The sequence below is a fragment of the Sinocyclocheilus anshuiensis genome, unplaced genomic scaffold (assembly GCF_001515605.1).
Source record: "Sinocyclocheilus anshuiensis isolate Anshui unplaced genomic scaffold, SAMN03320099.WGS_v1.1 scaffold869, whole genome shotgun sequence".
Lineage (NCBI taxonomy): Eukaryota > Metazoa > Chordata > Actinopteri > Cypriniformes > Cyprinidae > Sinocyclocheilus > Sinocyclocheilus anshuiensis.
The window spans coordinates 844,138-860,153 of record NW_015558630.1 but is presented as its reverse complement, the minus strand read 5'-3'; the positions used below and the strand labels follow the sequence as shown (position 1 = coordinate 860,153).

The 16,016-nt window shown below is 36.2% G+C and overlaps 1 protein-coding gene across 1 annotated transcript in view; it reads left to right on the top strand.

Annotated features, from left to right (window-relative positions):
- The window catches only part of nrxn3a (neurexin 3a), a 320,711-nt gene that overhangs the window by 282,673 nt on the left and 22,022 nt on the right, over positions 1 to 16,016 (top strand). Inside the window, exon 22 of the mRNA XM_016476816.1 lies at positions 5,215 to 5,527. Within this exon, the coding sequence (XP_016332302.1) occupies positions 5,215 to 5,527 (313 nt within the window). The remainder of the gene's footprint in view (positions 1 to 5,214; positions 5,528 to 16,016) is intronic.

The window sequence follows — 16,016 nt, the reverse complement described above, 5'->3', positions numbered from 1 at the left end:
AAAAAAAAGACAAAATAGCAATAATTTGTCATTGTGAAACACAACACAATAGTGTTTATGAGGAGATTTTTTTGGTGGCTCAAACAGTACTTGGCAAGGCCGACAGTTTCACGCAATAAGCTATATTTGTTTTCAGCGAGACGGCAATGGCGTCCCGTAGCAATTTATCACTCGGTGGCGAGAACAACTGCACACAACACGGCTGGGTTACAAAGGGAGAATGTTCACAGTCACACGGTTGTTCTCATTAATTATTTTGAGTTGTTGTTATTAGCAGCCTTTTCCTCAGAGAGAGAAAGCCGCACTTATCAAGTCTAATTATACAAAAATATAACAATTTCTATGAAATATCTCATGCATTTTAAATGTGGCAGCAGTCTAGGGTTTCGTTGGCATGCACTCATGTTACCGCAGAGCCATTAAGGGTTCCTCTAATTTAGAATTAAAGGGAATTAAAATGCACAGATATCTCACATTCTTGTATGTGTTTGTGAAACTTAATCACAGTAGGAGGAAAACTCCCCCGCAGTGTGTGATCCTGTGCAATGTTAACACCTCCTAGTGCTGTTTCATTTTCAAAGAGCCTTTCATGTTCTCAGGAGTGAGAAAAGGTGTCATACCCTCTGTACTGCTGGATCAAAGCAGCACAAATCCACAAATGTCTGTGAACCAGCCAGTCTTCCATCCCTAACCCCATTGTCCCGAAAAAAACTACAACAAAGCTCCCCAAAATATTTTACATTTTTGGTTTTCAATATAAAATCATTTGGGTTATGTAATTCTCAGATAGGCATGTAAAGAAGAGAAGAAAACAGAATTGGGGCACATTTCAGGCTGAGCTTGAACCTCATATGCCATAGCTCAACTCTTCTGTTTATTTCTTCTGCGCTCCACAGAAGAGATTTTAAAATATATTGTGTTTTTTTGTTGTTGTTTTTTTTGGATTTCGAAACACGTGACGTTCTACTTGGAGCTGTTCACACCCTTGGACTCAGAACTATTGCACTATCAATGCCTAAACATAGTGCCTAATAAATCTGAGGTGGTCAGGTGGTAGTGGTAAAAGTTGTAGCGCTCAGTGTAAGTTGTCACTTGTAAGTTGTAATTACAAGTTCTACGAGTACGTGAACGCTTTTTACAAGTTGGAATATCGTAATCATGGTAATTACAATATTGCAGTTTTATTTTACTATTATTTTACATACTATTATAGTACTTATAAAATAAAAGCTGATTTGAAATGGTCATATTTTTGGTTTTCATTTCATTTTTTGTTTACATTTGCAGGTGACAACATGCAGGTGAGTACACAATGACAGAATTGTAATTTTTGGATGAAATATTCCTTTAAATTGTCTGTATATGATGTTTATTTGTATGATTCTGTGTTGTGATGTCTATAAAACAGCCAGAGCCCTGTATGAGCCCAGCTGTAATGAGTTTCCACCATCAGACTACCCTGTAGTGCCACCACTAACACCTTAGCAGAGCTTAGAATGATAGCAGTTGACATTGCCTCTCTTGAGGATCTATTTAAACCACAACACATTCTTTACCAGGGTAAAACTGAATTTGGGACTTGGGAATATAATAGGAGGGAATGGGGCATAAAACTATGTGTGTGGTACTTGTGAATTTGAGAGAGGTCATGGCCTCAGCTGGCTCTACTCCCTCTTTCCGCTGATAATAAGCATCCCATTCGTTCTCTCCATCTGCTCTCTTCTTGTCCTACTGTCCTCCCACACGTCCAGTACTAGGGTCCCTTGCTAGCCACCTGCAACATCTGTCTGCAGTGCTGCCACATGGTTAAGTGTCTGTACTTGTAACACAAGGATTGCAGGTTAGATCACATGGGTGGTTTTACCTAGGGTTACTCCGCTAGTGCCCCGTTAAAGGGATAGTTCAGCTAAAAATGCAAATTCTGTCATTTATTCTAGGGCTGCACAGTACTGGAAAAAACTGACATTTCAATCATTTTTATTCTGCAATATATATTGCAGTATAAAAAATACAGAAATTTCCACCAGATGACTTGAATAGCTATATGGAAAGAATAAATCATTCTAGAATGATTGGGTGATTTTGTTGGGGAGTGCATCTGCAGAGAAAATAAAAATAATAATAAAAAAAATAAAAATTAATTTTTATTTTGATGACTTCTTTCCATGTGAACCATCTTTGTAGCACTAAATGATAAGAAAAACTTGGGTTCACACTTGGGTACACACTTTACGCAACATTTTTCAGTAACCATAAAGTGAACCATAAAGTTAAAAATATCAGTTAGTTTAAAGAAAAAAAAAAAACGTTTTATTTTTTATATTTTCTGTTTTCTTTTTAACTGTTGGGTTTTATTAATTTTGTTGCTTTATTTTTCATTTTAAGTATTTTTTTATTTTTATTTTAGTACATCAAGTGATTTTTTTTTCCATTTTTGATTTTCATTCAACTTTTATTTTCATTTTTATTTTATTTTATTTTTTTATGGTTTTAGTTTTCATTTCATTTGACATTTTAGTTAACTATAGTAACTCTGTATAGTACACTGTACTATTACAGTACTGGTATTTATGTATTAATTTCTTTCTTTTTTCTATAAACATTAAAACGTCAGGCTTTTTTTGGGGGGGGGGATGGATTGCCAGCAAATGCATGACATATATTTGTCTTCACTCTGAAAGGGTAGTTATATATTTATTCAACTGAATCACAGCCTTTACGGTGACTATCGCAATAAGTCATATCATAATATATTTTATTCCGACATATCATGCAGCAATAATTTACTCGTTGTTCCAACCCTGTGTGACTTTCTGCGTAACACAAAAGAAGATACAGTTGTTAGAAGAGTTGTCTCAGAACTCATCCTTCCCTTTTGTGAAACAAATCTAAAACTTTTGTTTTGTTTTGTTAGTTAGCGTTCTTCTCAGAGGCTACCTCCGAGCGGTTGGGCCTCAGACGTGTGTGACTCGAATTCCCGGGTTTTGAGGGTATTGGTTGCACTTCCTGCTGTCTGAAGACAGCTCTGCCAATGATGCAGTCTCCCTTTAGGCTGGCCCCCTGGTACACCACTCCTTGGAGTCCTGAAATTTGGCTCACATAACATCCTGCAGTGTCGTGCCCCCCTTAACACTCGAAGTCATTGTTGAAACAGCACGTCGCTGTGGCCCCCTGTCCTCAAATGACATTCAGAACCCCCTCTGATCAGCTTCCTGCTGCGTCTCCATGAGCCCACAGTCACATAGAATATCAGCACAGCTCTTTGGGCTTGCCATTAAAACAAACATCCCCAGACACATCTCATGATTGGAGGCCCACGACTCGCTTTTGCGTCCCATTGGTACCAGTTCATTTATCAAACATGATTTCACAATTATATAATTTCTGGAAAACAGAAGGCTTTGGAAAACAAGCAGCTGCTGTCTAGTTCTTGTTTGTCAATGGTGCTGAATGATTATGACTATTGATGTGGTTTTCTGTGTGAAAATTTTTTAATATTGACCGGCATCATTAGCAATGAGCAGATAAATGTGTATATAATTATAAGAATGTGAAGCATGAAAGAGTGTATGCTATCATCTTTTGATGGATTGACCGCAGGCAACTAATCTGCTGGCATTCATTACGCATCTCTTACAGATGAACCAAATTTATTCTAAATATGTTTTTATCAACTCTGGTGATGATTGATTTCATTACGAGAGAAGATGGAGTAGACGTGCAGTTTAAATAGTGTTTCATTACTGGAGAAAAAAAGAGAAAATTAACTGCTATGTGACTATGAACACAAACAGCTTTCAAAAAAAACAAAACATAAATTTACATGACTAAACTCTTCTAAAAGTGTTTAAATAACTTAAAATATAAAATATTGACAGAAATTGTAATTGGGAGTATTTTTAACAGTGATCATTGATTCTTATTATTGATTTATATATATATTTATAGACTTTACAATTTTCCTTTAGCTAAATATATTTATTTATAATAAGATAAATAACTATATTGTATATTGTGTTGCACTCATCACATTTGTTTTTCTTTTGCCTTTTCAATGCTCATTGATCTTTGTGTTGATCTTAAAGTCAGACTAAATAATAGATAGATTGTTTAATGATTCAGTATTGGCCTAGTAAACCTTTTATGAATGTTTTAAATGTAAACATTAAAACGAATTAATTCAAACATAAATTTCTCTTGACTTTCTGGCTGATATAAAGGAACGTGGACAGACAAGGTTTAGTGAAACACAAGAGCAGCTTGTGGCTGCACAGGAAGTATCATCCAAGAAGAAAACGACAGCATGATTATTGTTTCAGACATTAATTGCATATCATCAGGAGCCCTCCTCATTATAATCACTGGAATTACTCAAGAAATTAAGACTTTTTTATTATAATCATGAAGTGATGAATTCTGGACTCATTTAAACTTCGTTTTTTTCTGAATTGTTATGATCTGTGTCATGCTGGAGAGCTTTTATTCATAACCGCAGGATATTCTGTCTATTATTTTCACTGATTCTTGAGACATATGACAAAACATGTTTCACCTGTCGTTAGTTTTGAAAATAGTTAGTTTTCTGCATTAATATTAATCAGAGATGATTGCTACAATGTTCTCAGCACAAATTAATCCTTCTATTTTTTCTTTATTTTATCAAAATTGTCTTAAATACAATGTGAAATACGTTTTACTATATCAAAATGTGTCCAACATGATTATTTGGTACATTATTTATTCATTTAATTATGTCCCACGAATCAGTGATTTGTACATTATACCATGTGATTATAACCAAGACACATTTTTCAGCATTTTTACGGTAAGAATGGCTCTATCATGTTAATCTTTCTATTATTTCAGAATGCATTCATATGCCAGTCATTTTGTTTTTTAATAGAATGGGTGATCTCTCCTCATAGAGACAATTATAGTAAAACGTACTGAGCTTGTAGCTAGACTCATTCAGGGACACATAATGGGTCAGGTTTATAGTCTGGCCCTCCAAATGTTTACGACGTGTCTCATGGTAGTATAACCCTGAGCATTTCGGAAGAAAATTAAGCCATAGTAATCCAGCACAGCCATCTAAATCGTTGTACTTTGGTTGGGTAGGTTAAATGCCTAAAAGAGCCATGAATCTTGTTGCTGAACGAGATATTTTGTGCTCTTACCGACCCATAACCAAGAAATGTTCTGGATCTTTCTTGCATCCTCAGGGCGGCGGTTAACGATATTCAACACCCAGGCCACTATAACAATTGGTGGTTCAGACCGCAAGAGGCCATTTCAGGGCCAACTATCCGGTCTCTACTACAACGGCCTCAAAGTGCTCAACATGGCTGCTCAGGGCAACCCTAACATCAAAATCAACGGCAGCGTCCGCCTGGTGGGGGAGGTTCCCTCCGCAGGTTCAGCCAGAACCACGGCCCTCCCTCCAGAGATGTCCACCACCTTTATCGAGACCACCACCACCATGTCCACCACCACCACGAGAAAACACCGCACTCCACCCACAATACAGGTACGACCCCAGACATACAAACACAAAATCAAATGAAGACTTCATGGGGACCTGTTATATAAACTGCTGAGACTAGTATTATAAGTTAGTCATCTCATTTGTTTTGTTTGAAGGCCCGTTCACAATAAGAATGATAAATATAAAAATAAAGATATTAGTGTCCAGCATTTCTAACATAATATAAATGGATGTAAATCTTCTTTTTCTGTGGCACAGTCTTTCACAAGCTTCATGGTCAATAAAGTCGTTGTCTTATAAAATATTCTGTTACACAACGGATAATGACAGTCTGTTTATTATAAACGCAAACAGTTATGTCACCTACTGCTTTAAATACTCGAGCTCTTTAAAGTTGAGTGGATTCTGATTGGCTGTCAAAGTTTTTATCAGTTGGAAAAAATCGTTCTGGAAGTGATTCCAACAATAGTGTTCCTCTGTTATCTTATTGTTATATATTGATTTATAGTTGTGGTGTGAATGTCCCTAATCTCATACAATTAGAACGACTTTTAAAACTATCTTTATTATAATCGTTATGGTTATCTTCCTTTGTGTGAAAGGAGGATAGAAAATCAATTGTTAATTGCTGCATAGCTATATTTTTATACTTCTATTCTCAGACTTTGTTTTATTTTTAAAACTTTATTTTTATTGTTATAGTTTTATTGTTTTATTGTTATCGTCTTTGGAGTGAATGGGCCTTATGATGATTATAGCTTAAGTCATTAAGTTCAAAGTTAAATTGGTCTAAGACCGATTTTTCCCTGCTATTTTAACATATGCTGTGTTTATGCGACTGGCATGTGCTTTCGCATGTCTGCCTACATCTCCTCATCATTTCTGATTTGGGAACTACACCACAAATAACATCTGGTCCAGATTTACAATTCAAATAAATGAGGACACAAATTTGTTGCAACACAACATGGAAAATAAATCTCCGGAATGGATTTGTGGGAGGTTTTCTGCACAGCTACACCTTCCATTCTGCAGAGCGTCTCAGTGCTGCTGACAGTGTTCTCCTTAATTTATTACGCTCTCAGTTTGGTCCAATGATTTCCAGTGCGCTTATTTGTCAAGCTTAGACCTATTTCTTCAGCTTTGAGTTTGCAGATGCAAATTTAACTGTGGGATTGAAATGAGAAACAATGATTGGACCGCGCCCAGGTCACATATGTCACATATGAGGACAGGGTAAACACATTGCAACAACAATACATTGTGTATGTGTGGGATGTCAAACTATAAATATGCAAAACAGAGGCTTTTGTTTCATTTAGGAGAAGTCACTCAACCAGGTGCGTCTGAATGATTTTCCAACAGTATGCAAACAACTTGTTCCAGTTGACGCGAGCACAAGCGGTGTCCACGACTTAATTTTATTAAGGTTGAGAGCCTCTCTGACACGTTTTTGTTTTTATGTTTTTCATAACCAAAGAGAATTGTTTATAACTCTCCACGTCCTTTAGATAAAGACATGAGAGCGGGCGAACAAAGCCACATTCGCACACTCTTGACAACCAAACAGAGTGCCGCCCACATAAAGTTTGACCGGGAGCCAATAAAACACTGTGGTTTGGCGAAATGTGATTAGACTGGCCATTTCATAGGCATCCTGGTACAAATTGAGCTGGTGGAAGTGATATTAAAGGCATCAGTCTCCTCTGTGTCTGAGACACATTTTGGCAAGAGACATTTGTAATCGTAAAGCCCCCACAGTTGACCGCATAAAGAAACTGTCAGTTCCTCTTCCTAGTCGGCACATTTGTTGAATTGAAATGCATCATTTTAATTAAGTAATTACATTTGTGGAAAATCAGTTGTTAATTGCTTCGTAATTGAAAGAAAATGTGAATGATATGTATTATCATTGCTGTCAGCGTTATTTGTCATGCGCATTGTGCTTTTACTGTCAGCAGATCAGTGAAAGATGTCAGATAACAGCTCTTTTCTACCTTCAGGTAACAAGAATCAAGGATCTCTGTACTTGTTTCTCTGTATGGAAAAAGCATACACCCAAAACACAAGCTTCTTCCACCCCAAAATCAGACCTGTGGTCTTCAAGAATCTCCCACAGATGCCTGAGGCTGCTGAAGGATCTAAGCATTCTTTGTAGCAACTTGTGTGTTGCTGCAAGAGAGCAACCAACCATTTGTGTTGTGCTTTATTGTTTTTTCTTTTATATTCATTCATTCATTCATAATATTTTAGCATTTAATCATTTAATTATTCAATTTAATCATACAATAATTTATAATAAAGAAAAGAAAAGAAAAGAAAAACTCTTTGGCTGACCTTGATTCAATCAGACAGTGGTTCCACATGTTGTTTGAAAGCAAACAGCATCAAAAAAGCATTTTGCATTTATATAATCGTTTCATTGATTCATTCATTGATCCGTCATTTAATATATTTTTTCATTGTTTTTCAATCTTATTGTGTGGTTTCAAGGGATATCCGTCTTCATGAGTAAGCCTTTTTTTTACATCATTGGACAATGATGTGAAGCACTACATTTTCATTGCTTTTGCTTTGGTGTAATAACACTTGCTGGATTTGTGCCGGTCAGACAAAGCTTGACTGAGCAGTAAAACAGACACAACTAAGATTATAAACTCTAGAATAAACCTCTGCTCTTCCCTGGCATCCTCTGTCTGCATCTTGGGCTGATAGAAGACTGTTAATACAGTTTTGGGTACTACACAAAATGCATTAAACTCTGATATTGGGTACCAGACAAAACTCAAACTCAAAAAAAACAAAGCGGATATTTTCTGACAGGATCTGCTATCCGGGGTTGGATCTGATATTCCAGACTCGATCTAGCATTTTTGGCATTGTTGGCAGGATGTCGGCATATCTAACAGTGCTAAAAGTGGTGTCCCAGTCCACAGCGAACCATGGAGATGGAAATTTCCATTTAGTTGACCATGTCTGACTTTAGCTGGAAACCGTAGATGCTCAGTGAAGCATCAGACCGCATTACAATCTGAGCACAAACAGGCAAAACACATGCAAACGCTGCAGTAACAAGAGAGCATGCATCTGCCTGGAGCGGAGCCACGCTTGAGAATAAAACTATTCTCTGTGACGCACTCTGGAAAACAGCACTGCTGTGGGTCTTGTTTGGCTTATGAGGCTAATAGATGTTCGAGAAAACACAACCATAGATTGTTATCTGATCTAATGAACCAGTCACAGTCACATATTGTGTACGAAAGGGTGAAAGACGTGTGATGGTATTAGAGTGAGTCATTTTGTTGGCCTCACTTAACATGACTGGAATGAAGCTTTTGGAAATAGATAATGATACACCCACTGTTGTTTCTAACGTGTTTATTTATGTATTCATTTTTTTAAATCCTCGTCCCACGCTCATTGGCCCATCTTTAGATTCAGGCTTTCATTTTAGTCACTATTCCGCTGTTAAGACTGACGCTTTTTGCGTTAGAATTTTTTTACATTTTAATTTTTCTTTGTCACGTCGATAACAAAATAGGTAAAAGCATTATTGAAATGGTTTGTATATTAACCGAAAATTGGTGGTAAGATGTCAAGTGATGAGTTTGAAATGAGAATTAAGAGCAAATACAGCCCTCGCTCACAACCTTGAGGATGAATGGAGGATTGTAGGTACTTGAGTGAAATTAGCAGGAGGACTCTCTTTAATTCCGATCAGTCTAGTAGGTCAACAGGCTGCTGGTCATGTTTGCTTTCTCATCTTCATTTGTGCAAACAGGATTGGTAAACAAGTGGTCTGTTACAGTTGGGGAAGGAATATAATTGTAAACTGCAATCCCCTACATGTGTTGGGACACGAGATCTATTTTTAAGCCATTTGTATTTGCATCGAACTGGAACAAGGTCTATGCATTTTATTCGGCTTAATTAAGACCAGGGCTGTAGAGACGTAGAGAAGCCAGGCTTGTGCGGATCTCAGCGTTGAACTCTTTCGAGGTTTGCTTAAGTACGCTCTGCTGTTCTTCAAAGAAATCCGTCTGGAAGAGAAGTCTTGAGAGACAGATCACAAGGAAGGGTTTTTCTTGTTTTAATCATGTTTAGGAAAGGTGCAGAAACCGAAAAGATATAGCTAAGCGTGATTTCTTGGCTTATGCTGACAGACAAACTACTCAGCATGTTAAGACAGTTAGCTTTAGAAGATTAGAAGCACAAAACATGTTGTTTTTTTAATAAAAATTAAAGAAAATTAAGGAGTTTAATATCTGATCATGTTCAAAAGAATCCCCAGCTAGGATGTAGTCAGGTTTAATGCGGAAGACATTTGTAAAATTTACTTTTTCTTTACTTCGAGGTCTATCTTTATTTCATTAATGTATCCGAGATTATTCGCCAGGCTGGATTGGTGATAAACCTCACACATGAGGGGTGTGTTTTCCTCTGGGCGTCTGAATCATTCATGTAAGGTAGGTTAATTGAGCTGCACATATTTTCATATCAGAGGGGTGGGATGATGATATGTATTTCAGGGCAGCAATTTCATTTCATGTCTGCAGAAAGCTGAGGGACTACATTTGGTCTCATACATCCTTTGGCCTCTAATAGGAGGGATTTTGGGCATTTATGGTCGTTCCATCCCAAAATCATCAAATCCTTTTCCTTTGCTGTACTGCTGAAATGTAGTACATTAAAGAACTGTGTGCCAGAGGGGATCAAACCCTTAGTGAGACACAGCAAAGGATTTTCTCTTCGAATTAGCCCACTTTCAGCCATGTTGTCATAAGTGATCTATTTGCTTTAAACAGGATCCCTGACAGAATGATTTAATGTGCTGGGCATTAGGATGGATAATGCATATTACGGTAGTGTTGATTTTATTAATGTTTCAGCTGATACTGTGTATAAGATCATAATGGAGTAAGACGGGACTTGATGATGTACCTGTTTTAAAGATGTTGTAAAGGTTAACGATAAAAGTGTTTAAAACTATAAGAACTAAGAGCAACTGAATTGGACACATCAGGTGCATTTGAAGCAATTTTTAAAATTGACTGTGTATTTTAATATTTTAAAGAAGTAGTTCTCTCAAATATGAAAATTGTTCCACACTTTTTTAATTCCTGTGTGAAACACAGAAGAATAATTTCTTTGACAAATATCCTGAATACTCTTTTCAATATCATGAAAATGAATTAGGACTGGGGCTGTTAAGATCACAAATGACAAAAAAAAGCTCCATAAAAGTATCATAATTGCTACTTTTATGGTGCTATGTACTTATATTCTAAGTCTTACAAGCCATATGAATGCTTTCTGTGAAGAAAAGGCTAAAAATTGAGTCATTTTTCACTCAAATAAAATTACAAAAAGAACATTGGTGATTGCTGATTCATGAAAAAAAAAAAAAATCATTGTTTTGATTCAGTTCTTTTCAATGGATCGCTTTGTCCAGTTAACAAAACCAGTGTGAATCATTTATTATCGTTTATTATTAAGTTCAACTCACTGGCTCAGTGATACGGTTGCAGGAGTTAACAGCCCACTGGAGGTGAAAATTATCAGTGAAATATGGCTTAAATATCAGTTTGTTTGTCAGACAAACCCTTTTATGGCTTCAGAGGTCTTGGTCTAATACAGACTACTTTTATGATATTTGTATGATATTTTATGGTGCTTTTATTTTTTTTTCTTATGTAAACTATCCATATAATGCAATTTAAAAGAACTGCTTAATGTGATTTCGAGATTAATCACTACTGAATGCACAAATTCTTATTTAGTCCAGTGGATGCAGATGGCTGGTCTTGATAAGTATTGATGCTCCTGTTTTTAAGTTGTAAAACACTGAATCTAAGACACGTATGTGGCCAATTCCGGGGATTGTTATCTGTCACCATGCATCTGCTGTGCACAGCAGCTAGCATCTCTTGCTGTGTTGTTGCTGGGAGGACATGTCGAGAAACAAACAAATTACTGCAACGTTGTGATGTACCTCACGGAAACAACATGATTTTTTGTGGATTTAATTAAGCCGCCGCACTGGAACCCTCGTAATTGTCCACAATGGGAACAACTAATGGATATTTTTGCATATTAATTGCTTCCTCATGAATGAAGTGTAGAGTTAACAGAGGCTTAGCAGTTTTGGACTGGAGCATCTAATTACCACGTAACCAGATTTTAGCTTCAATCTAAAAGGAACAGGTTTAAACAAAAACACATTTGCTGACTTTCACTGTGTATGCACAACAATCAGCATTTAGAAAACACAAAAATTAAGTGCTAAAGTACGCCCAGCATAAACTAAACGCTGTACATTTTCTTCTACATGAGAGCTGGCAGATAGTTCAGGGGCTAACCGCACGATCCACTGAGACAGAAAAAATACTGTCAGCAACGGGAGTTGCTGCACTACCACAATAAAGACTAATATTTCTCCAGAGTTGTGTTTAGAATCCAATTATATGGAGGTTGGAGGCGGCCGACAGACGGCTGTGGTGCAGAGGACTGATATGTTTCAGAAGGTGCTGACGAGCCACGTGGGACCAGGATATTACGCGTGGGCAGACGCCGCTATCCCTAAGAGACGGCGGCCTTGATTTATTGAAATGCGCGGCAGCCGTAGTTAAAAGGGCCAAAGCTATGGGAGCCGTATTAAAGCGCTCCTTGGGTAGATGATGCGAGTCCAATCTCCTGGCCACGGTAGTGTATTGAAACGTGAATCGAGTTTCACTTTACTCCAATTCATTTCCTCTTGAGGCGTGATAAATAAAAGTAACAAACAAGGAGAATGGACAAGTTTGCATATCAATAGCAGTAGCATTTAGGCTGCATCTCAACAAAAATTCTCCTCTTTATTGCACCAATCACAGAAGTGATTTGGTCAGCAATGTTTTGAAGCACTTTTCGTAAATGTACAAAATCAGTGCAGTACTTTCATACAATGACGTTTTAATTGGAAAAAAATAACATTTTAAGAGAAATAATAAAATGAATGAAACTGATCAATACCCTACATTGTATTGCAAATAATTTCTAATAAATAATACTTTTGAAAATAATAATGATAATAATAATTATTATTATACATAATTTCAAGTAATAGCATTTAATATTTAGTTATTAATATGATTACATTTAATATTATAAAACATTTTTATATTAAAAAAAAAATGGATGAAACAGATAAATACCTAGAAAATCTGCTTTTTTACATCTGATAAATTTATAAAAAATAATAATTGCTTATTAAATAATTAAAATAATTATTATTATTTATTTTTATACATGATTTGAAGTAATAGTGTTTACATATCTATTTATTTATTTGATCAAAACTAAGTTTTTAAATAAATATTTTTTATCTTTTTAATAAAATGAATGAAACCGATAAATACCAACACCTTTTTCATTTTGAAAATGTACTTTGCTTACACCTGATAAATAAAAATATAATAAATATAATATTAAAAATGATAATAATTTTTATTTTTATTATGGATCATTTAAATTAGGGTTTAAATATTTTGTTATTTTGATTACATATGAAAATATTTTGCATATTTTTCAAATATTTAAAAAAAATAATTGTTATCTTTAGATTTGATACTTCTCTTTTTTTTTCTTTCTTTTTCTCTCTTTTTATCCTCTGTTCTCTAAAACACATTTTATGCATGGAAGGTGCTGTACAAGTAATATATTTTTAAAAAAAAATGTCTTCTCATGGGGACAGATTCCTCATATTCTGATATCAAGGTATCTGCTTAATGAAATCAGGCTTGTACATGCCATCTGAACCCAGTGTTCCTGTGCCATTGCTCTGTCTTCTGTCTCTATTATCCAGACATTACCACACACACCTCTCTATCTCCCAAGACCATTTCCATCCCCTCTTCAAATTAAACAGGCACTGCATAATAAAAGACGCCACTTTAGATTTGAATCTATAATTGAAACAAACTGCGTATTGCTTTCTAATTTTAGCGAGGACACAAAGAGGATTGCTCAGGGAGATAGTTTGTCATAAGGTCCCATGCGACCTTGCCCTCCTCAGCCAGAAAGTGATTAAAGATAAGGCGCGAGACCATTCCCCTGTAAACAGGAAGATGAACGGCGGCTGTTTGAAAGCTTCAGCGTGAGCTCGAGACGATTATAGTTTGCCGTGCAGCACAAAAAAAGTCATGAGTACAAAACAAAATTAAGTCTTCTGGAGTGAGTCCTTGCTGCAGGCCATTCTAGTGCAAAGAGGTGGTGAGCAAAGAGAGCTTAGAAAGTCAATAGCCAGGTGAGCTACAAAGAGAGAAATGGAAAGAGAGGGAAAGATGTACTTCAGTAAAGAAGGCATTTACTCATTCATTCAGCTGCACAAAGAAATGTTTAAAATATTCTGAATGTCAAAGTAATGTCTGAATAAAATCTTTAAATATACTTGAACACAAAAAATGTGTAGGTCACATGTAGTTGTACGCAGGGCCTAAAACTAACATTTTGCCAAACCTGTCAATTTGTTTTTTTTCAAAGATCTTTCAACAAAGATTACTGTATTAAGAAAATACTATTTCAGACTTTCTACTTCAAAATGTCATGTTTAATTCAGTGTTTAATTCAGTGTTTCCCCTTGGGGAGTTGAATTCAGTGCAGTTTTCACTTAAAAATAATTGCAAAGTATATCCCACACCAATTGTTTTCAGTATATTATATATTCAATAGTTTATATGTCAAAGTGCTTTCAAACTTTTAAACTGAAAGCTGAAATGTTTTATTTTTTTATGTAGAAGATCCCTTGTTTTTGTTTCTTTGCTAAGGCTTCAATGTCTTTTCATCCTGTAGATACGTCCCTGTTATCGCCTTTTTCTTGGAGAGATGTCAAATGGCTGTCATCAGAGAGGTGGAACTCTCTGAATCATTCTGAAACTGATCTTCTCCCTTCTTATTGATTCAGTTTGTAATACAAGCTGTTCACTCCTTGTACTGCCAAAGTGGAGATAGACACGATAGCATCAAAGCCAGAGAAACCCACAGGAGGGATGAAAGTGATGATTATCTGAGGACCAGAGTCAGCAAACTTTTGTTTTAATGTCTGCTTTTGTCTGCCTCCTTTTTTGAGTGACATGGAATAATTTGGGGTTAAGGTGACTAAAACGACTAACTAGATATGTTATTTTATCTTAATTGCATAGTAAGTGGAACTGTTATCTAAAAAGTGCTGATCACCTCTTCAAGAGGCTTGAGGTACAGGCATGGCTAGAGCACTGCTGTGTAGCATTCATTTTCAGTTCTATTTGTAATAATAAAGGGCATGGAGAAATAAGATGTTCTTGGGTAAGCTGTGTCATCCCCTTAAGCTAGTAACATAGGCGGAGCCTGTGTAAGGCTTTCCCCTGGCCACGGGGACTTGGGGCAAAAATGGCACTAAATTGGACAAAAATTTCCCTGCACAAATAAATTAAATCTATTACGTCTGTTGCAAACAAAGTAAATATGAATAGACAGTGTCGATTGCGGAATTAAATTAAAATCTGCTCATGTTGCACCGTATTTCATTTTAGGCGTTTTTACAGTGTTGCGAATTTTAACCAATCACACACAATTCTGTTGAGCTTAGGAATGCAATGGCCAATCAGAAGCGTTCAGATGAGTCATCATTCAAACTCATCAGTTTTGTTGAGTGCACGCGCGTTCAATGACTCTCATCATCTTCAATTCTCTCATCATAAACAACAAAGCGCAGATGTACGTACAATGTAAGTAAGAGATTCATTTCACAGTGTATACAGCTTCAGTGATTATAACGATAGTTTTGTTTTTTTTGAGAGTGCTTAAACTTACGATAGATCAATGTTAGTGATAATGTCACTTTCTATATATAATTTATTCGCTGTTTGAATAACCGTGGAAAGGAAACGTTATATAATTATCAATTTCTAACGTCTTTATTAAATTGTAATCACGTTCGATACAAATTCAGTCTCATTCAAAAAAATTTTTAGCCATGTCTGGTTCTTGCCTAAAAAAGACGGGCTTATGATGTTTAATACATTTGGCTGCTTTTAGCCTTTCCCTGGAGTTGGTTCACCCTCCGTCTATGGCTAGTACACTGCTAGTAAGCTCAATGTATTGTCCTGTGACCAAATATTTAGATCCCATCAGATGTCAGCGACTGAGAGATGTGTAGAAAAATAAGCAATTTTAGGCAAAAAAATATATATTTTGTATGTCAAAGAAACTTTAGCAGGTCTAATATAAGGTCTGGTATACTTCCATTCTAAAGTTTGGGATCTGTAAGATTTTTTTTTGTTGTTGTTTTGAAAGAAGTCTCTTATGTTCCCCAAAGCTGCATTTATAAACAAGCCCCCCCATGTCTACGTCACGATGTGGGAAGATTTGCATAACACCGCCCAAATGTTCCCGCAAAAAAAGAAGGCGTAACTTTTATTCTCGCTGTAGCATTGTTGTTGCCACCGCCATGTCGTGAAGGCGCTGTGTGTTTCGTTGTGAAAGCGAAACTACTTTGTTTGGCCTTCCAAAAGAG